Below are 23,280 nucleotides of genomic sequence, written 5' to 3' on the forward strand. Positions count from 1 at the left end.
GTTTCCGAACTGTTCACAGCCCTCCTATGAGACACAGAGTGGACACAAATGTTACCATATTATAGTCTAATAATGAGTATTAGTGAGGACCAATTATATGAAGATGGGTGAAGTGATCGTGCAAGGACTCGCAGACACCATGCACAAATATGCTTGAGTGTCTTGATCAATCAATAAATGTCATTTACACATCTAATAAGTAGGCTAGATGTAGCCTGGCTCCAGCCAATAGACCCGTCCACTCTCTGAGTGAACTGCATCTCTTGGTCTGGATGTGTCATATGACGCGTCTCTTGATACGGTATCTTGGCCTACCGACCAATGAAATCAATGCAATACGGAGGAGGGGTGCGTCAAACTTTTGAAAATCAACAGAAACAGTGGAGGGAGGGGTGGCTCACCAGCGTTCTTAATTGCCTCCTTTGATCTTCAGAAGAGCTGCAACTACAAGTGTCGATAGCTCGTTAGTGATTCTCTCTAATCAATGAAACATCAAAGACAATGACCTGTTTGGTGCATGTCATAGAGGGGAGGGGGAGGAGGGAATGTTTTGTGTGCAAAAGTCAAACACAACCCCTCCCACCAGATCTCTTGTGATTGGGAATTTCAAATTTTAAATCCCCTCCCCTTTTCAATCAAATAGAATGGAGACAACTTCAGACTCAAGCCCCAGCGTAGAGTCTGAAATCAGGCTAGGCTAGATGTGTATGATAAAATAAACCCCCTCCCCCAAATACCAACATACAAATATCTGAATCGTTTTTCATTCATTAGTAGGCATGAAGGCATGCTGTAGGCATTTATGAGCCCCAAAATATACATATTTTCCCCCCAAAAAACAAAATCATCTTCATCATGGGTAACACTCTATAATTCTGTCTAATACAGTGGTATATAATTATAATAAATAAAACAAAGCGAAGGCACAAAGGTTACGTGAGAAATCTTTAAATTAATTTAATCAGTAATATTTACATAACAAAAGCCATTCCAACAAAGAGTAAAGAGTAAAATATAACATGATTGGGAGAAATACATTTTCAAAACAGTTGGGAGTTCACCTTTTGGCCAGTTTTCTCACTGAACCAAAAAGGTTATTGAAATGCATTTCAAATGTATGTTGTTAAAAAGTAGGTTGTATTATTATGAAATATTTAACAAAAATCCCTTTAAACTTAGTGTACCTATATTAAGGTAAGAGAGTAAATAGAAAAAAGAACCTTTCTCAGATTCCATAGACTCTAGAATCACCACCAAATAGCAAAACATGAATGCGAGTTTAAAGAATAATGCATCTTTGGTAGAGGTTTGGGTGTTGCGGTAATCTTGTCATGATGTAACTTCAAATACTGGCAAGATATCTTCAGTATAATTTTCTCTGTTGATTACAAATCTATGATCCAAAATAGTCTCCTCGTTGTGTTGTGTTACAGTACATTGCAAGGTAAAACAGCTCTCAAAGTCAGTTTTCACACTAAAAGTCACACAAAGAGAATTCTGACAATGTATACAATTACAAAACATGTTTCAGCATTGCTCATCTTTCAGAATAACTGAAAAAAAGACAGATCTAAAAAGATAATCTACTGGATCTTCCTAATAAAAAAAGCTAAATCAATTTAAGGTTGAGATTTGTATTTAAGACAGCAACAGATTCCGGTTTTCAGGTCAAATCTGCTGCTGAGCCAATCAGAATAAAGCTATGAGAAACCGACCCGGGAAAGAAAAGTCACCTCATGGGGGGGAAAAAAGAGAAGAACTACAGTAATGCATGGTGCCTATTATTAAAGATACCTCACCAATAGTGTAGTTACATCGTGACAAGGTACAGTAACTACACAAGCCAACCTTCTACCAAAGACGAATGGTGTTTTAAGGATGAAGCTGGGATCACACTCACATGTCATTCAATGGATCAACGTTTGTCATCTACCATGTGAATCAACATCATCATCGCAATCGCCGTCGGGCAGAAACCTTGTAATCTCTGTATATCAACTTAATTAATGCCCTACTTTTTAAGTACAGGGGTGTGTTACGCTAGAGTAGTGAAAATATCCAACCTACAACACGTTTAGCTATTATCTTAAACATTTAGAACGTGAAAGTGGTTAAGTGCATCTTGTGGTTGTATAAATATTGAGCCAATGAAAAGTATTAAGAGCTTGTGAAGAAGACATAACAACTGCATTGGATCCACTGGAACACAATAGTAAGGGTTTTGGACATACAAGGTTTCCACTAGACAGCCGCGCGATGTTGTGTTCTCCCACCAAAAATGCCCTGTGTAAGGCAACACAAGTTATAACTCCACTTGAACCAAGATAGCAAATATCAACTCAAACCAAAAAAAAACAAACATGTTTTATCTCAAAACCTCTCATTTTTATAAAACTGTCAAATTGTACACTAAATAAAATAATTATATTTTACAACAATAGAACTTTAGACAGTAAAATAGGCTTTGCTTGAGGTAATTACATCATTATGGTACTTGTACAAAGTCAAAAATAAAATAGATTTTTGTCTGTTTTTATTTTACCCCCGAAAAAGAAAAAGCACGGTCACTCGGCCAACGGAAGGTGTTTTTACGCAGTAATTTTACATCTCCGGTCTGATTTTAAAAATAAACAAAAGGTCTTCAAACCACCAACGGGGCCATGTATAAAATGTGATGTTGATTTTCAGCGGTGCGTTCAGGTTTGTGAATGGGAAACTAAACATCAGAGGGAGTTACAGTAGGATTTCGTTAGTGTCGGGCAGAAACCTCTAATCTCCATATTATTAACTCTTTTGTGTGTCAGTGTGTTTTTTTTAATCATACCCTACTTGATCATCACACTACTGTCACACAAAAGTATGAAAAGTAGCAGATCCACAAACTCGTTTTTGAGCTTGTAGATCTGCTACTTTTGAAAAGTAACCGTTTTGGACATAATGGGGTTTCCAACCGAATTGTGTGATAGAAAATTTGCCTGAATTCCAAAGTGCTACAAACCAGACTAGTCAAGGCTTTTTCCTTTAACAACGGGTTTTCCCTAAAATATTATCATTCCAAAACAGATGATTTGTCTACATTTCAAGTTTCAAATCAAGTTTCAAGTCAAGCTCTGTTGGGGGAACGTTTCCCCACTGAAGTCTTCCCGCTAGCCCTTCCTCGTGAAAGTCACAACACCACCGCGCTCACTGATGTCTTCCCCGCTAGCCCTTTCCTCATGAAAGTCAAAATAACATCACGCTTAACAGTCTGGCAGAATGGCACCCATTTCTGAGCCCACTTCTGGGAAGGCACGCGGGAAGTGGGTCTACTGGGCACAACCAAGTTTGTGCACCATGTACGCAGTTGCAGTGGCATGTAATTGGCTAACAGACACTATTTTCTTTCTTGTTTTTCTTTGGGTGTGTAAAGTCCTTGGGGACTCTATGACTAAGGGCTGATACAAATCAAGTTGACTTGGAAATATGTGCCATGCCAAAGTGTCGGTACATAGACTACATACGCACTGGAAGGATGGTGTGAAATGGGTACCATTCTGCTGCAATCCAACACTCAAAAGGCAGAATTTTATTTGATTACCTAATTTTTGGTTACATCTCAGTGATCCTAAAAGTTTGAGTTAAACGTGGCTGTGTGCCCGTGTTTTAAGTGCAACAACACACCCTGAAGACATCTTACACACACCGAACTGAAGACTAGGTTTCTATCCTTTTATGCCCGTCACTGTTGCAACCCCCCCACACAGACGGAACTATTTCAAACATGGACCGAGACGTGCTTTCCTACCAGAATCATTTCAAACACGGGCCGAGACATAATGTGAACGGAACCATTTTTGGGATACAAAATGTCCATCTGAGGAGGTGGAGGATCCTCTCAGATGAACCAAGGCACAAAACTGGACCTGACCGTATCTGACGCGACAGAGCCAGAGAGCATCTGATGGCTGACATGTCGGTGGAGAAAAGGGGGGCGAAACAAGCGCAAGGAGCACTTTAATGACAGAAAGTCGTCCTTTCCATAAAGGTATTAATGTTTCAAACCATTTGGGGATGGAACGAGAGTGCGGCATCGTTTTCTTTTCTTTCTTTTTTTAGGTCACACAAATTTCAGCCATAGCAAAATCTGCAAATTAAGCAATTGAATTGGCCAAGAGCAACAAACTAAACCATTTAGTTTGGTAATAGTTTGAGGCATTTAGCAATGGTTGCAGACATTTAGGTTTGTTGAATACGCCAAAGATTTTTTAAATCTTGTAATAACACCAGTTCAGTGAACTTCACTGAGCAACACACAACACACCAGACCTGACAATTTCTAAGAGATTTTCTTTTTTTTCAGGACCACAGCACAAAGGCTGTGCGATTTGAAATGTTTTTCCACACGGCTGTATCAGGACAGGTCCGTGTCGAGTGTAGGGATGGGACGATATGAAAATGTCATATCGCGATTATTGTGACATCACGATTTACGATATTATCGCGATAATCAAAATCCATTATGCTGGGGCGGAACATTTGCCAAAAATTAGCAGATCTACAAGCTTGTAGATCGGCAATTCTTTGGCAAAGACATTTGATAGAGTGAAAAAAAGGTACGTATGTTATTATAAGTACCTTTGACTAATTATAGAGGGTTTAAGTGGTACCGGATATGCAGCTCGGCAAATAAAAGGTGAATTGATCCCAGTGCATGACGGAGGACGATATCACGATATATTCAAACTAGACGATACGATTATCTTGAGTGTTTTTTATCACGATAAACGATAATATCTCTTATTGTCCCATCCCCAGTAGAGTGCCAAGAAGTAAGGATTGCTCAACTAGCTGAACGAATACAACTATACCATTTCAGAATTAATTAAATACAAATCTTCGCAGAGCTAAACATATGACTGGCCTTCATGTCAGTTTTGGGGCAGATACAGAATTTCATTGGTGGGACAGTAGAGATGGCAGCGAACTAGCTCAAGATGCCAAACTCTTTACAGAAATGCGACTTATTTTTCTCACCCTCGTTCGATCTCCCCATTGAACAGACTCATAATGTTGCCCTTTTCCCACCCCCCCACTTAAAGACAGGAGAGTCGTCGGCATAGAGTTTCACCCCACTGTCCTGTGAGCTGGAGACCAGCTCCACCCAGCGTGGAACAGCGTAGCCAAACGCTCCATTTCTCTCTCTCACGTGGGTCGATTGACTTCTGTTTAACAGAGATGTGAGCAGTTACATTATGTGCCATCTACATTTTTCGCGTTGACCAGTGTGAAAACCAGTTGAGAAATATTGGCGTGGACACACTGGTACGATGTAGGGACAGAGAACCATTTGTAGCTTGTTTTGAGAACTGAACTCTCCAAGGCTGATACATGAACTCTCAACCTTGATCACATGTTCTTTTTTAAATAATCATAGTGATTATAGGCCACGGATAGACTGGGCTGCCAGAGATACAAATCCCATCCGACAGGGTTTACTTCGACAATGTAGGACGTTAATTTAACTCTAATTAATTACAACCCCATAAAGGATCCATTTGGTTACATGTGTACACTCTCAGAGTTACAGTACAAACTCATAAGGGTACGCGAGTTCCTAACAATCATTTATCTGGGAACTCTCATGAAAATTGGTTCTCAAAGTGTGGTCCTTTTGGGGGTGTCTAGGGCATCACAAGAGAAAAGTAGTTAACCACTAGCAGATCTACAAGCTCAAAGCGCATCACTTCGTGCCGTGCCATACAAGCGTGTACAATGTACATCTGCTATTTATCTTTTTATTTGTTTAAATACAGGAAATGTTTGGGATTTTTTTTTTGTTTTTTACACAAATCTCCTCTTCTGGGGGTCCCTGGCACAAAATATTTTCAGATGGGGGGGGGGGGGGGGGGGTCCATGGCCAAATATATGTATATATCAATGTGGGGGTCCTTGGCATGGAAGGGTTTGAGAACCACTGCCTCACCCTGTGTGCAACAGTACAGCAGCTATGCTAAATTGGGGCTTGACGAAAAGCGTGACGACTTTATGCAGCGAGCAGCGCCTGAATCCTGCAGGTTGTTGTCGTCACTCGGGTTCTCTTAGACGTGAATGATTAGAGCTAAGAAGAGCTGATGAGATGGGTCTTCATTAAGGCCTTTCTAGATGCATTATTATTATTTGTTTTTTTCGTAGTGGGGAAAAAGTGAGGACTCTGCTTCTGACTGGGCGAGGCGTTTGTTTTTGCGGCGAGATAATCGATTTTGTCTGCCATTGCTCACCAACTCGGACGGCACACTCGACTTGTGCGGCCAACGGCCGTTCGGCTGGCCCGCGACCGTCAAACGCAGGCCAAGGCAACAAAACCAAGCGCCCCTCTCCACTTTTTCCCCTCCTAGGGAAAAACAAATAAATAACAGCATTCTGGATGAAGACTATCTGTAGAAAAGTTCATGTGGCAAAAGGCTGTACTGTGACATATTGCATAATAAACATGACCATTATAGCTGGTGTTACAAGCTAAACCTATATCGTTATCAAACATTATTACTATTCCTTGTTATCCACAATTATTACTATGTACAAAAAGCACACGTTTTCCGTCAGTATGTGCGCACGTGTGTGTGTGTCAGTGAGGAAACAAGAGATATCAGAAGAGAGGGTGTGTGTGTGTGTGTGTGTTAAGCGTGAACAGAAACGTGTGCGTTCAGAACAGAGGAGGGGGGAGGGTGCGTTTGTTTGCGTGTGCGTTCAGAAGTGGGTCTGCAGGTGCGTGTAGGGCGAGGGCGCCGAGGTGGCGGGCGAGGGTGCGTTGGGTACGGAGCTGTTGGACAGGTGAGACGACGGGGTGGAGTCGGACAGCTGCAGCTCCTCCAGTTTCTTCAGGTACTCGTCCCTCAAGGCCAGCAGCTCCTTGTAGCGCTGCTCTACCGGACTCTGCTGCTACACACGCGCACACACACACACACACACACACGCACACACACACAATTTACAATTTAGGTCAGGGTTCCCCAATAGGCGGCCGGCGGGCCATTTGCGGCCCGTGGGGGGCTACTTTCTGGCCCACACCAACCCCAGTAATAATGGTAGTATAAAAGCAGCAACAACACTAGTATATCGTCGTTGTCGGGTGGAAATATCGTATCTCCAAATTTGTACATTCTTTCGCAAATCATACAAGGCCGTCGCACAAAAGTAGTGAAAACAGCAGATCTACAAGCACACAACGCCTCGCACCGCGAGGCGTTGTGTGCTTGTAGATCGGCTGTTTTCACTAGTTTAAATCATTTTTAAAATGATAAATTCAAAACGAACGGTTTTTGGACATACAAAATGTTCACCCGACAACGACAAAAACTGTCACTGGAGTAGAGGGAACGCCACCGTCGTCCCCTGCAATGCTGTGGCCCTCGGCTTGGTACCCTAGACATGATTCGGCCCTTGGGGAAAACTAATTGGGGAACCCTGATATAGGTATTTAGCAGACGCACTGCGGCGGCCGCTGCAAAAGCCTCTTCTGCTGCCATTGCTTTGTATACAAACTCTCGCTGCACAAACATGGATTTATCTCCGCTTCTTTTCCCATATGGTCAAAACGGCCTGTTTTCAATGGACCATATCTCACACACAGATCATCGCGATTGTATTTTTTCTTCTCCTTGTGAAAGACAAGAATTTGAGCAGTCGCGAACGGGAGCGGCCGCGTGCCCAACGCACCACGCAGGCTGAGCGCATGCACAGCGCCATCGAAAATCTGGTAAATAACATAGGATTTTCCTGGCATGTTAATAATAATAATAATACCGGTAACTCTTTGACTGCAAGATGTAGGCTAAGCTAAAACATCATCCGCTCTGCCCTTGCCAGCAAATCTGAGTGTTTTCACATACCTTTGAAAAACCATAAAGGTATGTGAAGTAGGGCATTCACAGATAGTGATTTTTAGTATTCGAATTATTCGAGCTCAAAGTATTCGAATAGTCGAATATTTGACAGGACTGGCCGAACTGTCAAATATTAAGTAAGCAAGAGGTGAACATTGTAAAAATAGCCGATCTACATGCTCACAACGCCTCGCGTTGTGAGCATGTAGATCTGCTATTTTCACAATATTTATCTGCGGAACCGAGTCACATTAAATGTAATACCTACAATTCCAAGTGCTTGTCAGGGTGGGGGTCCCCAGTTCAAATATGTTTATTTTGGGGGTCACGGCCTAAAAAGGTTTGAGAACCCCTGGTATAGAGCATTAACAAATTCATCCACCATGGGCATTGACAACTCATTCTTATTACTTCCCATCTAGCCAAATAAACGTTATATTTTTTAAAGAGAAAACAATTTAAAAAATTAAAATAAGCGAATATTCGACTTCGGTGAACAACGTCGAATAGTGACTTTGATATTCGAATATTTGGTGAATGCCCTAATGTGAAGTCCCGCGACTTCTAGTGTCGCCCGCGATAATCCAGTGAAGAGATATAGCCAGTTGACTGTGGCTTATTTGCGCCCAAAAGCAAATCAAATCAAATCAACCTACCTGTTGGCGAATGCGTGGGTTCCAACGGATGTAGTAAGTCACCCAGAGCTCTAGGTGGCGCATGCTGGCCACAGGGTAGAGGACGCGGCCAGACTCCGGGGTGTAGAAGGGATTCAGGAAGCTCTCGCTGGTGCTGTTCACCAGAGACCACAACGACACCGTCTTTGATCTCACCTCCTGCAGACAGACAGAACAAAGCATTAATACATAATATAGACTAATGAATACAAAATATCACTGGGGCTGTTCTGAGAGCTTCGCCTTGCAACACACACAGGCACGCACACGCACACACACACACACACACACACACACATTAATGTTATCCACTCAACACACCATCGCCTCACCTCACGCAAAAAAAAAAAAAAAAAAAACGCTTCGATATGGAATTTGTGTCCCATTTTGATGATAATATGAGTTCACTTTGACAAGTTTCATGTCCATCATCCATGGATCTATTCAACTCTCTGACTTTTACCCTCTCTCTACACTGCTAAACTAGTAGTAGCCTAGTCAACGCGCTGTGGGAAGAGAGGGAAGCGGCTGAATTTCTCTCAGGCCCCTTCTGTTCCATACCAGTAGTGATCCAGAAAAATATCAAACATTTTTGAAAAGAGTCGGGCTGCCCCGATCGTCCTCCGAGCCACTCGGCTGGGCTCAGATTGGATCTGTGAGCCCTCACACTAGATGAAATGTATGCCCGCGATAGACACAGGCAGCCCGATTGTCAGGAGGGTCATTAAATGCTCCGATTGACAGGTAATGTGCGGCCAGCTTTAGTCATGGCTGCCACTTCCCACCTGATGTTGTGTGGAAGTTCTGACTGCCCCAAGTTGTGCTGAATAACTGCTAGCTTGCACAACGTCTGGAGACTAGGACTCAAGTCTAAGATGTACAGGTCACGATTATAGAGGATGATACGATCTCCCACCATGCAACAGCACATCCAAGACATCCCTGAGCCCGGGCCTGTTCCCTTGGGCTCAACCTTCTTCCAGCAGGAGGTTTCTGGATTGAATCTCCACAGATCATTTAAGTGCTGCTGGAGGCCAATGTTGGGGCCACCAAATATGTACAGCTCTCCATTGTAGGCAAAGGCTGAATGACCCCAGCGTCCTCCTGGAAGAAGCGGTGCAGAAGGTGTGCTCAGCCAGCAGTTGGTCTCTGTGTCAAACACTGTGAGGTTGTTGTAGTACCGATTCCGCTGGTGCCCACATCCCCCAAATACAAACATCTGTGTCCCGATAATGGTGGCAGAGTGATCTGATGAAACAGGCGGTGGTGTGCCTCTGGTGTTGAGTAAAGACCAGGCCATTGTGGTGGTGTCCAACTTGTAGATGTCATTGTATGGTTGCTTCTGGTTATTTTCTCCTCCATGGATATACATGACCTTCCCAAAGACGCAGGCTGAGTGGTAGAACCTCTTCTCTGGAACTGTGCCCGAAACCCTGGGTTTGAACCATGTGTAGGTGTCGATCTTAAATGCATAAAGCACGTTGCTACACTTCAATGTGGAAATAAGCCATCCTCCCCAGATGTAGCTGATATCTTCTATCAACACAGCTGTGTGGCCCATGCGCCCGGAGGGAACCTCAAGGTGACGTTCCCTGCTTCCAGTTGTCACTGACGTCAACTTTGTCCAGCGTAAAGACACTGTGTTGAAGACGTACACATCAATCTGATCCCTGTCATGATTCATGTTGCAAAGGAGTGTTCCAAAGGATGTTCCAAAGGATGTTCCAAAGGAGTACATCTTGTTGTCCACGACAACAGCAGCATGACAATTTAATCCATATGGTGCTTTGTTGAGACGAACGGTCCAGTGAAACATTTCAGACTCCTAGAGCACTGCGGATGCAAGTTGATCAACTCAGTCTTGTTCTAACGTGCGACTGTGTGTCATCTAATATGGGATCAGCGACACAAAACATACATCATGGAGTTTAGCCAATCAATGAAGCCAATGCCTACTGTTTAGCCATATATGGTAAATTGAGTTACCTGATGTCAGTACTATATGATGCCTTTTTGAGGACTTCAGGGATCTCCATCGTGGATATTTGTTCATTGTTCATTATAGATAACAGCACATTCCCTCAGATCATCGACGATACACACCAAGGTAACGGTTGTAATCGTTCGGTTAGCTCTCGGCACGCATGCACGTTAGAGTAAGGGTTATTACGATTAAGGTTAGGGTCAGGGTTAAGGATATGGTTAGGTACCGGTCCGGCACCTGCCGCAGCAGCTGCCGGTGCCGGAAATTGGATTCTCTGTCCCTCCATAATCGTTTTCAATGGACACATATATATGTACTGTAGCCAAACTGACAGCAGGGGGAAGCCTTATGCAAGGAATGAATGTGAAATGGCACTCATCACTTTCCGTCGTTCAGAGCGTAGAAATCGTTTTCTAGATCAGGTCCACAGAATACAGCCAGGAAGTGATTTGGGACTCCACTGATGTTTACGTGTGGTGGAAATTTGAGAGCAGCGTTAAGGGAGCTGTTCTTACTGTACACACCTGCACAACCCCTCATCAGCTTACAGTGCTCAAACAAGGTAAAAGAACGAGCGTTCGTATTGGCTTTGCGCCGTGTTCAGAATTGGGACGAGCGTTAATGTTCGAAGCAGTAAAATTGTTAATATTCACCCTAAATTCTGACAAGAGACACTTCTTCTGCGACATGACATTCTATATCTTCCAAAGCCACATAGTCAACAGCGCCCCTGGGAGGCACACAAATACCATTACAGTTGAATGAAGTGTACTCCAGGCACATAAGAATCTTGGCCAATGTGAATTTTTCAGTGTCTACCGTGATTTATCATGGGTATTTTAGTTCAGAAATGCAATTAGCTAACCCGCTAATTTGGAGGAGAAGGTGCTTCCTGTGTATCCATAACTTTCCCGGTGTGGATAATATGGCAGATGGAAGTGTATGACCTATGTGTTCTCTGTCCATGTTTGTTTTTTTCTGTTGTTTATACATTCTGTAAACTTGTTTGAAGCCATGCACTGACGCACATGTTCTTTCCAGTATGTATGTCATTAGAGGCAACTGAAAAAGATTTGGGCCCTTTTAAGGCATTTTATAAATGTGGACGCAAATAAAGGAATTAATGTGTGCGTGTGTGTGCGTGTGTGCGTGAGTGTGAGTGTGAGTGTGAGTGTGTGTGTGTGTGTGTTACCTCTTTTTCTCGTACACTCTCACAGTTGTAGAGGAAGGTGCCAAAGCGACAGCTGTACAGGTGTTCCAGAATGGTCACTAGGAGGCGCTCATTGAACTCAAACGCTGTAGGGAACTGCACAACAACAAAGCAAGAACACACAAAGAAGACATTCAGACAATGGGAGGACATTTAAACAGCCTCTGCACCAGAGGAGCAAGAAGTACTCTGTACTGTTGCTGTCGGGCAGAAACCTCTTATCTCCATATTCTAACTTTTGGTGTTTTCGCGGAAATGAACGCCCTTGATCATACTACAGCGTCAAACAAAGTGGCTCAGGAGGTAGAGTGGCCGATTGGGAACCAAAAGGTTCCCAGTTCGATCCCGGGCTCCCCCAGAGTGTCAAAGTGTCCTTGAGCAAGAATCTGAACCCCTAATTGCTCCCAGTGAGCAGGTTGGTTTCCTCCGCCATCGGGGTATGAATGCGTGTGAATAGGTGAATGTAATGCACAATCTATGTAAAGCGCCTCAGATAAAGGCGCTATGTAAAATGCACCCTTTCCTTTTACACAAAAGCATCAAAAGTAGCAGATCCGCAAGCTCCAAATGTGGCGCGGCACAAATAATCGGTAAACAGATATCGTCCAAAACTTCAATATTGTGCATCCAGAACTAAAGCTGACTAAAGAAATTTACAGCACAATTTTTGCCTCTGAGATGTAGAAGCATACAGCAACAAATAAAGGGAAATACTCCAGTAAAGTACCTCAAAATTGCTGCACATGAGTAAATGTACTTTCCGCCAGTGGTTTTCCTACCTGTTTGCTCATTTGCCAGACACAGTCGATGAACTGAACGAAGATAGGAGACCTCTCCTGATCCGCATGGTTCTTATCGCCATGACCTATCCTCTGAACACACACACACACACACACACACACACACACACACACACACACACACACACACACACACACACACACACACACACACACACACACACACACACACACACACACACACACACACACACACACACACACACACACACACACACACACACCAGTTTCTTAACCCATTAAGAGCTTTGGCCGATTCTACACATGCCTTCTAAATCAGTAGTTCGGGGGATTCGGACGATCCAACAGTGCTTCAGATGCATGGATGGACAACATTCAGAGATTCCCTGCGTGTATTGTAAGATACATGATGGTTCTTACTTGTGTGAACTTGTGTCCAAAGCTGATCCATTCCTTCTCAAGCAGCACCTAGAAACAGTTTAGAAAGAACACCACACACACACACACACAACACACACACAATGTTAAGAACAATATATCCCTTGTTTGGCGGCTAAACATTTACATAAACTGGCGGCATAGACCTGTACTGATTACTTAGGTTTTTTGTCACATATTTTGTAAAAAAAAAAGAAAAGAAAGAAAATGTCACCTATAATGACATGCCTAAAATAGGGAAACCAGGTTGAAAGTGGTGGTTGGTATATGGGTAACCGGAGTCCCTCAGGGATCTATACTAGTGTCTATTTTTTCCCCCTGTTATTGTGGTGAAGACTTTCGCAGAATTGGCTGATCGACAAGCACGGTATATTTTCAGCGAAAGCTGAAGGACACTGGGATTTAAGTGGTTAAACATCAGGACACATCGGCTGCATAAATCAGCTGATTCCGCGGTCAAAAAGTCAATGTGCAACATTGTTTTCTCACCCAACAGTAAAGAAACTTGTAGAGGGTATCTCAAATTAAACATTGGCCAAATTGTCAAATATTTGAGGCAGAAATTGTAAAAATAGCAGATCTACATGCTCACAGGGGTTGTGAGCATGTAGATCTGCTATTTTTACAATATAACCGTGTTATACAAAATGTAATGTTCAAATGTGATTATTTTGGGGGTCACAGCCTGAAAAGGTTGAGAACCACTGGTCTACAGTATTATACACTGACCTGGAATCCTCTTAGATTGCGGTAGTGTCTACAGTATTATACACTGACCTGGAAGCCTCTTAGAGTGCGGTAGTGTCTACAGTATTATACACTGACCTGGAAGCCTCTTAGAGTGCGGTAGTGTCTACAGTATTATACACTGACCTGGAATCCTCTTAGAGTGCGGTAGTGTCTACAGTATTATACACTGACCTGGAATCCTCTTAGAGTGCGGTAGTGTCTACAGTATTATACACTGACCTGGAATCCTCTTAGATTGCGGTAGTGTCTACAGTATTATACACTGACCTGGAATCCTCTTACAGAGTGCAGTAGTGTCTACAGTATTATACACTGACCTGGAATCCTCTTAGAGTGCGGTAGTGGCTGTCCAGCATCAGCATTGCCAGAGAGGTGAGCTGGGCGGTTCGATCCCATCCATCACTACAGTGGACGATGACCGAGTTACCAGAGGAGATCTTATCTGCTACCTGGATCGCTCCCGATAACACCAGCTATGGATGGAAAGATGAAGGAGGGAAAAAAAGAAATACATTACATATAATAGCTTCATCGCATGCTCCTGACAACACCAACTATAGACCAGAAAGTAGCAATTTGAAATTGCAAGTGTGGTTGCCGTGACGCGTGTCACACTTGCAAATAAATACATCTGTATCTGTCAGTCCTTGTCCCTCCCTACTTCCATCCTTGTCCCTTTTAAGCCCATATATGGAGATCCCAGATGTCATCAATATCAAGCCCATATCTGGGCACATATATGGACATACTTTGTCAGTCTCATGTGTTCTATAATGTCAGGCATCTATGATGTCAGTCATCTCCATAATTTGGGAAAAGTTTACTTTTGCAAATACATTTATATAAATTAAACTATGCAACGTAATCTCTTAGCAAAATGCAAGGAATCGATTCCCAATGAAGCCAGTTTATTTGACATATGGCCCAAGTGCGTGCCACCAAAACTGTGGGTGGGGTAGTGTTTATCTAGAGGGGGAAAGATGGATGGATGGAATAAAATCAGACAAGTGCTATAGTCTGGTTGCCCTGCAGGGACAACCAGGGTGTCACAAGGGGGGGGGGGGGGGGGGGAAGTGGGTTACTAGGGCCCAATTAATTATTTTATGCTTTAACTATATTGAAAAATAGCAGATATACAAGCTCACAGCGCGGCACTCGGTGCAAGCTTGTAGATCTGCTATTTTTTGAAAAGTCGTGAAATTGAGTGCAAATCTTTGAATATCTGTATTTTTTAACTCATACAGTGCCTATCCCGAACTAGTTTTTTTTTTCGAGCCGCGTCGCCGGCCGTCATCTGTTTACACGGCCCGCGAGAGCGTTGCGCCGCCGATATTTACCATCCACTCCAATGCAATCCAGGATCTTTAGAGCTCATTTTCTCTGTTCCATGCATATCCATGAGGTGTGCAAGGTTTAATCATGGCTAAATCGCCGAAAATAGGGCTTCTAAAATGCTTGGTAGCCAATAGCTAACTTCAAGCTAACTTCATCCTGTTCCTGTACATGCACAAAGGAAAGTGTTCAGGCGCATCATGGCTGCGCACGGCTTGTGCATATACCAGTGTATCTCTATGGTGAATTCTATGGCCATTGGGCGCCCTCTAGTGGTGAAAGCTGGCACTGAAAGCGTTAAGCAAACATTTGTAACTCAAATTTTGCTTCTGGGGGGTCCCTGGAACTAAATATTTTGAGATGGTTGTCCGTGAGCAAAGTGTTAAGGTACTGTACATACCTTAATGTGCTCCAGCCAGTGTGTAGACTCCAGGCTGGACAGCCAGTGGGACTCCTCCACGTTGGGATAGCAGATGTCCTTGAGTTTCTTCAGAGACTCTCTCATCACGTGGATGTTGTGGATGTCCAGGAACACCAGCTCCGCGTTCTGGTACTCGTCTCCCTCATAGCCTCCTCCTGTAGCCTGGAGAAACACTGAATGTTATTTTTTGTCAGTCCTCAAGCAGTGTTGATTTCGTCGAAAAATGTCTAGCGACTACCTCAACTGTAGGTTTAGTTGACTAAAATCGTATGATATTTTGTCAACTGAAACTAGACTACAACTTAAACATTTCAGGTGACTAAATTATGACTTGGGGCAAAGCTCTTAGTGTCAAAAAGCGTGAAAGTGGGAGGGGGGTCCACAGCCAAATACCAAATATCAATTTGGGGGTCCTTGACACAAAAGAATTTTAGAACTACTGCTCACTACTGGGAGCTTGTAGATATGCTGAATCATTCGATTATTTCATTTTATTTATAAAATACCTTTGAAAAATTGTCATAAACCTTTTTTTTTAATCTTTTAAAACATATCTTTTTAAATTGTAGGAATAGGATATGGGGGGGAAAAGCTTGGGACACATAAAAAAAAAGGTCCACGACCTAAAATATGGGTTCCTCCGACCCCCTGTTGCCATGGGTTCCCACACATTTTTACCAATTAATTTCCAAAACTTTTCCAGAATATTGAACCCAATTTCCAGGACTATATTATAACAATAATTCAGCTCAATAACAGGTCGCTTACTCCTATGCGCAATGCCCAAAGACAGGTAGTGTATGGCAGTCGTTCTCAACCTTTTCAGGCTGTGACCCCCGAAATAATCATATTTTAACTGGGGACCCCCACCCTGACGAGCACTAAGAGTTGAGGAATTTTGTATAACACGTTTCTATTGTGAAAATAGCAGATCTACATGCTCACAACGCCTCGTGTTGCGAGGCGTTGTGAGCATGTAGATCGGCTATTTTAAAAATTTCTGCCTCAAATATTTGACAATTTGGCCAATGTTTAATTTGTCATTTCAGAGGTATTAACAAAATCAATAACCAAAGACAATGCATAGCTATTTTTTTTCCAGGACCTTCCAGGACCCTTGATCAATTCCAAAACTTTTCCAGTACTGGAAAAAATATTTTTCTAATTTCAAAATATTTCCAGGAATTTCATGACCGTCGGAAACCCTGTGTTACCTTGTTGGCCACGGCGTTGACGTTGGGCCGTGCGTCGTAGATGGTCAGCTTGGCGGTGCTGTTGGCCTCTCTCACCAGGTCCAGGTAGCGCTCGTCGTCTTTGTTGCGTTTGCCGGACATGCCGACCAGCGGCTGGCTGCACCGCGCGATCACCGCCTGGTTCTCTCTGTGGATCCACGACAGCACCTGCACACACACACACACACAGTTTTGTTTTGCTATACTTGTGAGGATGTCAACATTTTAGGACAGAGAACAAAGAGGTAGTCGCCAGCACTCAAATACAGTATATAACAACTAGAGCTGTCAGTCGATTAAAATATTTAATCAGATTAATCGCATGATTGTTAGTAGTTAATCGCGTGATTAATCGCAAATTAATCGCATGTTTTGTATTTGTTCTAAATCTACCTTAAACAGATATGAATACTCATATCAACATGGGAGTAGACAAATAGCCTACTTGATTTATGCAAATACAGCATATTTAGTATTATTTGGAATAATAACAAATACTGTCCATAATAGGCCTAACAAACATATAACAACTTGATAAAATATCTGCTTCCATTAGGACAGATTAATAGTGAAAGGACCACCACTCATCGAGGTGCTGCATGCCTGAAGAAGGTCTAAGACCAAAAGCTTGCACTTTATTTAACTGAAAATAAAGAACATGATTTTGCACACTTTTGAGTGCGGAGGCTCCCTTAAATCTTTCATTAGGACAGATTTAAAATAAACCTGGCATTCAATCACTAAACCCCAGCATCCCTATTCTAAGGGGATATTCACCAAAAGTAGCAGATTTACAAGCTCATTACAAGATGCTACAAGAGCTTGTAGATCGGCTATTTTTGGTGAAGAGAGTTGGTGTATAAAAATAACTCAAGTACAGTGCAACTCAGGGGTGTTTTACAAAGCATGCATGAGATATTAGAGGGTCTAAAGTGGTTTAACTGAAGTAATATTGATACATTCTAAATATTATCAAAGTATTCTGAGGCACCCTGGACTGGTGTTATTGGGCACCCTAGTTCACTATGAGAAACCCAGCTGTTATGATGGAGAGAGTACTAGAGACACTGTGATGGCTCGTTGGAGATGTGTGGCACACGAGCCATAGTCAGCCAGACCTGCCGGGTTTCAGCCGGATTTGGGCCAAACAGCCGGATTTGGGCCAAACCTTTTTGCTATGTGGGTTCTCTGGCCGTTGTTGCATGCATTTGGTGGTCACCGTTAGTGTGTTGGTGTGGGGGTCTGGGGAGCACTGTATAAAGGATGTAGGCTACTATGTGCTCGTGTACAAGTTGGAGCGCTCCTGTTCTTGGGAGCGTGTGTCTGGGGCTCGCGCTGTCTACAAATGTGCCGTTTCAACGCTTCGGTATTTGATGCGCGCGACACCGTCAGCGATGATATTGTGGTTGTCTGCTGCAAAAATCTCCGCCGTTTTGTCTGTCTCATACATAGAGTTATGGGGTCTCATACTATGACTAGCCCTGCTGCTAGCCGCATCTCACACTGACTGTCTGTTGTCAGCGCATTCGCTTCCTCACTCTCTATACTACGGAGCACACCGAGGCTCAAACATCAGCTGCGTTAATCGCACGTTAAAAAAATTATCGGCATTAAAAGGATTGTGAGTTAACTAGTTAATAGCGTGCTAAATTCGACACCTGTAATACCAGTAAGACTCCCTAATCGGGAGATAAGCGACCGTTGGTCGCTTATCTCCACAAATATCACAACCTCCACCTCTCACGTCATACGGGTAGCCATAGTTACACCTGGAATGTTGAATCTCCATATATGGAGATAACCTACGCATCACACAAAGTCTGACCTCACCAGCCCATACTTGGGCATGGACGACTTATATCTCCATATACGGAGATGGCCATATATGGAGATACGATGACATCACAGAGTCCACAGCTGATGATGTGGCGTGATGTCATACAATACACAAACAAGCCCTATATAAAGGGGCAATTCTCACCAGGGAAGAGAGCATTGCCTGGAATGTTGAATCTCCATATATGGAGATAACCTACGCATCACACAAAGTCTGACCTCACCAGCCCATACTTGGGCATGGACGACTTATATCTCCATATACGGAGATGGCCATATATGGAGATACGATGACATCACAGAGTCCACAGCTGATGATGTGGCGCGATGTCATACAATAAACAAACAAGCCCTATATACTGATGCGATACGATGACATCACAGAGTCCACAGCTGATGATGTGGCGTGATGTCATACAATAAACAAACAAGCCCTATATACTGATGCGGAGATATGAGCAGGGCAAAGGTGTGACGTGTGACGTGTGACCGACCGACCGATGGACGGACGGCCGGTGGAGGTTTTCATAGTAAACTGCTCCCTGACGGTCGCAAACAACATTTGTTTTTCAGAAAACCTTTTAGAACCAACCTCAGGTCTATATTAACTATTAATGTAATGTTAGTAAAATAGTATCATTTTGCACATTATACAGAGGTCCGCAACCAATTCCCTCACGCCCGCAGGTTGATAAGCACAGATTTAAAAAGGTTGCGAGTGACTCACGGGGATGCGACATCGTGACCTGAAGGTGGCGACTCTCTTCAGGTCTTCCTCGGTGGCTTTGAAGGGGACCGCCAGGATGGTGGGATAGGTGTCACACAGCTCATACTTGTTGTTGATGAAGGTGATCCTCCACTTGTCGTTGGGTAAGCCCTACGGGAGACGATGGCAAAACAGCAGCTCATATTACACCCTCCAGAAAAACGCGATTATGCGATCGCAGAATTTCCCGCAATAATCAATAAATGCCGCTGATTATGCGGGGGCTCGCATGATTTCACAATCCCCGCATATTCACCGCATATTTCGCATATTTCCGCGGAAAATATGCGAAATATGCGGGCATCGCTTGATTTCACAATCCCCGCACTTTTTCGCATAAAAGTATAGTCATGCTTCACCGTTCAATCACGTTCAGACACAAAACAGAAGCAAAACAATGATGCGCTGAGAAACACGTGGCTCCTCTCTCTGTGTGTGTGTGTGTGTGTGTGTGTGTGTGTGTGTGTGTGTGTGTGTGTGTGTGTGTGTGTGTGTGCCGTGCGATTGCGTGCACGCTGCACCGTGAGAACTGCAGGCAGACAGAGAGAGAGATGCAGGCATAATGTAGGCTATACGGTATGAGCGTTGGCCCTCGCCAACGTGACGCTAGAATAACACACTCTTCCTCGGTCCTCAAACTTCAGGAAACGACAATTAAAGTTTTTCCTACTTGTTTTGAGGTCTCCATTGTACTCCGTTTGAAACGTTGTGTCGTTGCCGTTCAAAGCAAACGAGCACCTCTCCAAAAAAAAGTAGCACGCAGTATTCCATGGATGGATAGGAACAGCAATTGAATGCATAACATTTTAATCCCTTAAATCCCTTTAGAGAGAGCAAAACCACATAAATAAACCAGAGTTTTGCTTTAGCAGTGAGCTGTATCCTTAGCAATCGCATATGCCATAGGGTAATTATTTTTGCCTTGATGTAGCCCATTAAGGTAATTAAATTGCAGATATTTGACAGAGGTTTGCTTTTTTGCCTTGAAAATAATGAAAGGCAGTCAAAAAAGTCTGTTTTGCATTTCTCAATTCACTCAAGGACCCTTAAATTCGTGTTTTGACTACTTTGATGACTACTTAGTGATGTTGTGAGCTTGTAGATTGTCTATTTCCAAATAGCCAGTGTACTGTATATTAACACATTGCCTGCCCCACGTTTTTTATTAAACTCTTCCAAAACATGTCAGGGTTTTGGAGCATTTTGACTAATTTGCAATGAATATTTTGGAAATGTGTTTCTATGTCTATGAACAAATGGAGTATACCCATTTGTTCATAGACATCTATACTTTATTAAAAAAAATAAACAAGAGTTTAAATTATGTTCCATGATTTTCTATGAATTTATTAGCGACTACTGCGCCAGCCCCAAATGGCCTAATTTGTTTAAAAAGGCTAGAAAAAAGGCTTTTTATGAAATAACATGAATAAGTCTCTTATTGGGTTGATTTTGTTGTTTCAAGCCAATAGATGCAACTGTAGCACTGTGCTCAGTCTCAACACACATGCACACATACACACATACACACGTGCACGCGCACACACATGTGAAGAAGGACCATCCTATTTGAAAGGAACCCTGTGTCATGTGATTTCTTAACAAAAGGAAACACTTGTAACTCATCTCTACATCTTTGCATAATCTTTTCATGTGACTTTTTTTTTCTTAACTAATGAGCAACACATCTCTACATCTTTGCATAATCTTTGCAGCATGCCGTGCACACTCTCTCACACGCGCACACACACACACACACTTTGGCAGATCAATGCAGAGAAAAGTTTGCTGGATCAATGCACACGTGCATGCACAGATTGCACACACAACTGGATACAATTATTTTACCCCTTTTTGAGAGACCTTTCAGCGGGGTGCGTTCTTTCTTGTCCAGACCATAGACTGGTCCAGACAGAGGCTACTACGACCAGTGGATGACCAACACAGGGACAACACCGGAATCGTGTTGGATCATTTTGTTTACTGTTGTTTAGCCACATGGATTATAGTTTTACGAGCCAGCAGACTGTTTGTTTATCAATGGAATATCTTTACGAGCCAGTAGTGCACTGGGGGAGGAGGAGGTGACAGTGTATCAGGTAGGATCAGGCTACACCCTGGTTTTTTCATCACAGGGGCAGGCTAAACCCTGGGTCTTTCATTGTGTTGTGTGTGCAGGGGTGTCGTGTCGCACCAAAATCTGGGCCCTGGCTACAAGGATTCACTGCGGGACCCCCATGATTGTTCTTCATAGGGGGGATTTAAAAAATAGCAGATGTACAAGCTCGCAGAGTGCCGCGCTGTGAGCTTGTAGATCTGCTATTTTTCAATAGCTAAAGTATAAAATAATTATGTCCCCTCCACCTTGGGCCCTAGTGTAGGGTTTCCACTCGCACTCCCCCCTTGTGACACCCCTGTGTGAGTGCGCGTCTGGTTAAGTTTTCTACACATTCACTCCTCCTCTCCCACTATAAATACAGAGTGTCTTCACCTAAATACACTCAAATCTAAACGAATTCTACTGTCATCTCTAGGCTATCAATCAACTATCTAAACTCTAACTCTAACTATAAATATCCTATATTCAAATCTCAACCGAGCCTCCCAACCGATCTTTTTTTTTCTTCTTTTTTCTCCTCAGCTGGCTAGCTGGCTAGCCTGGCTTGTCGCGTTTCAAAAAGCTGCAGACTTTTCTCCCTCTCTCTCTGTTGTATTTGGATTGCCTGATAACATGTATTTCAATGCAGTTTTTTGACCTTTTTTCTTCATTCACGTGAATGACCTGGTTCCCTTTGATGTTGCCCTACTGTATTAAGTCACAGGCAGCACGAGAGCACCATCAATTGTAAAACAATGAAAAGACTATAGAACGTTTATAAACGGGCTGGGCGGTAAATAGCTGGGCAAAATAGAACGTTTATAAACGGGCTGGGCGGCAGATGAGTTAAAGTGGTTTAATTAATAGTTATCAATTTTTATTATAATATGTATATATACTGTACATAGGCTATAAATATGTTTTTTAAGTTCCCGCATATTTCGCATAATTTCGCATTTAATCGCAACTTTCACAAGTTCCCGCATATTTCGCATTGTCATCGCATAAATTCACACAAAAACCCTGCATAATTCACCGCATAATCAAGGATTTTTGCCCGCAAAATCAAGGATTTTAGCCCGCATAATCAAGGATTTTTGCCCGCGTTTTTCTGGAGGGTCTATCATATTTAGCCGCAAGCCCTTCGTAATACTTTTCATTCATTCAATTCTTTTTTTAGCTTTTTCATTCTATTTCGAGAGGAAAGAAAGACAAACAAAAACTAAAAGAACACTAGAAAAATCGAGGCCTCAAAGACATTCTACTCTCTCAGTCAGTGTTGATTTCGTCGACTAAAATTATGACGAAAAATGTTTGTCGACTGTGTTTATTTCACTGACAATCTAAATAAAAAGTAAGCTGTGATGACTAAAACTAAGACTAAATATATTGTCAATTTCGTCAACAAAATAAAAACTAGACTAAAACGTTAGGGAGGGACTAGTGTAGAAGAGTCATTTTATGTCAAAATGCCAAAATAAATTTCAGTTGACTAAATCAACTGTAGATTTAGTCGACTAAAATCTTATAATATTTAGTCGACTAAAATTAGACTAAAACTAAAACCTTTTAGGTGACTAAATTATGACTAAAACTAAAATACATTTTTATTCAAAAGACTGACTAAAACTAAATCAAAATTTGGTGTCAAAAACAACACTGCTCTCAGTCAGTCCACAACAGATTTCTACAGCGAATAGGCTCAGTGCAAATAGTGGAACGGAGCTGTGAGTGGTGTGGATTCTCACCTGTCTTCTGTGCTCCTCCATGGGTTTGTAGACACTCCATCCATTCTCCTCATACTTCTCCTGACTCAGATACGCAAACAAATGCTGCAGAGACATGGACACAAGGTTCAGACACAACACAACATTTAGTTTACACTCTATAATTGTCCCTCTCCTTTTTTTTCCCTC

The 23,280-nt window shown here is 42.7% G+C and overlaps 1 protein-coding gene across 2 annotated transcripts in view; it reads right to left on the minus strand.

Annotated features, from left to right (window-relative positions):
- Positions 1-395: 395 nt before the first annotated feature.
- The window catches only part of mtm1 (myotubularin 1), a 36,010-nt gene continuing 13,125 nt past the window's right edge, over positions 396-23,280 (minus strand). Inside the window, exons 7-16 of one of the 2 annotated variants that reach the window (XM_080742092.1) lie at positions 23,113-23,196; positions 19,228-19,377; positions 16,647-16,832; positions 15,412-15,594; positions 13,997-14,152; positions 12,912-12,959; positions 12,510-12,602; positions 11,713-11,826; positions 8,519-8,695; positions 396-6,915 (exon numbers count right to left, since the gene is read on the minus strand). In XM_080742092.1, the coding sequence (XP_080598218.1) occupies positions 6,727-6,915; positions 8,519-8,695; positions 11,713-11,826; positions 12,510-12,602; positions 12,912-12,959; positions 13,997-14,152; positions 15,412-15,594; positions 16,647-16,832; positions 19,228-19,377; positions 23,113-23,196 (1,380 nt within the window). In that variant the 3' untranslated portion in view covers positions 396-6,726. Of the gene's footprint in view, positions 6,919-8,518; positions 8,696-11,712; positions 11,827-12,509; positions 12,603-12,911; positions 12,960-13,996; positions 14,153-15,411; positions 15,595-16,646; positions 16,833-19,227; positions 19,378-23,112; positions 23,197-23,280 lie in introns of both variants that reach the window. The other variant, XM_080742091.1, reaches the window with a different exon arrangement.

The sequence above is a fragment of the Nannobrachium achirus genome, assembly GCF_963921795.1.
Source record: "Nannobrachium achirus genome assembly, chromosome: 14".
NCBI lineage: Eukaryota > Metazoa > Chordata > Actinopteri > Myctophiformes > Myctophidae > Nannobrachium > Nannobrachium achirus.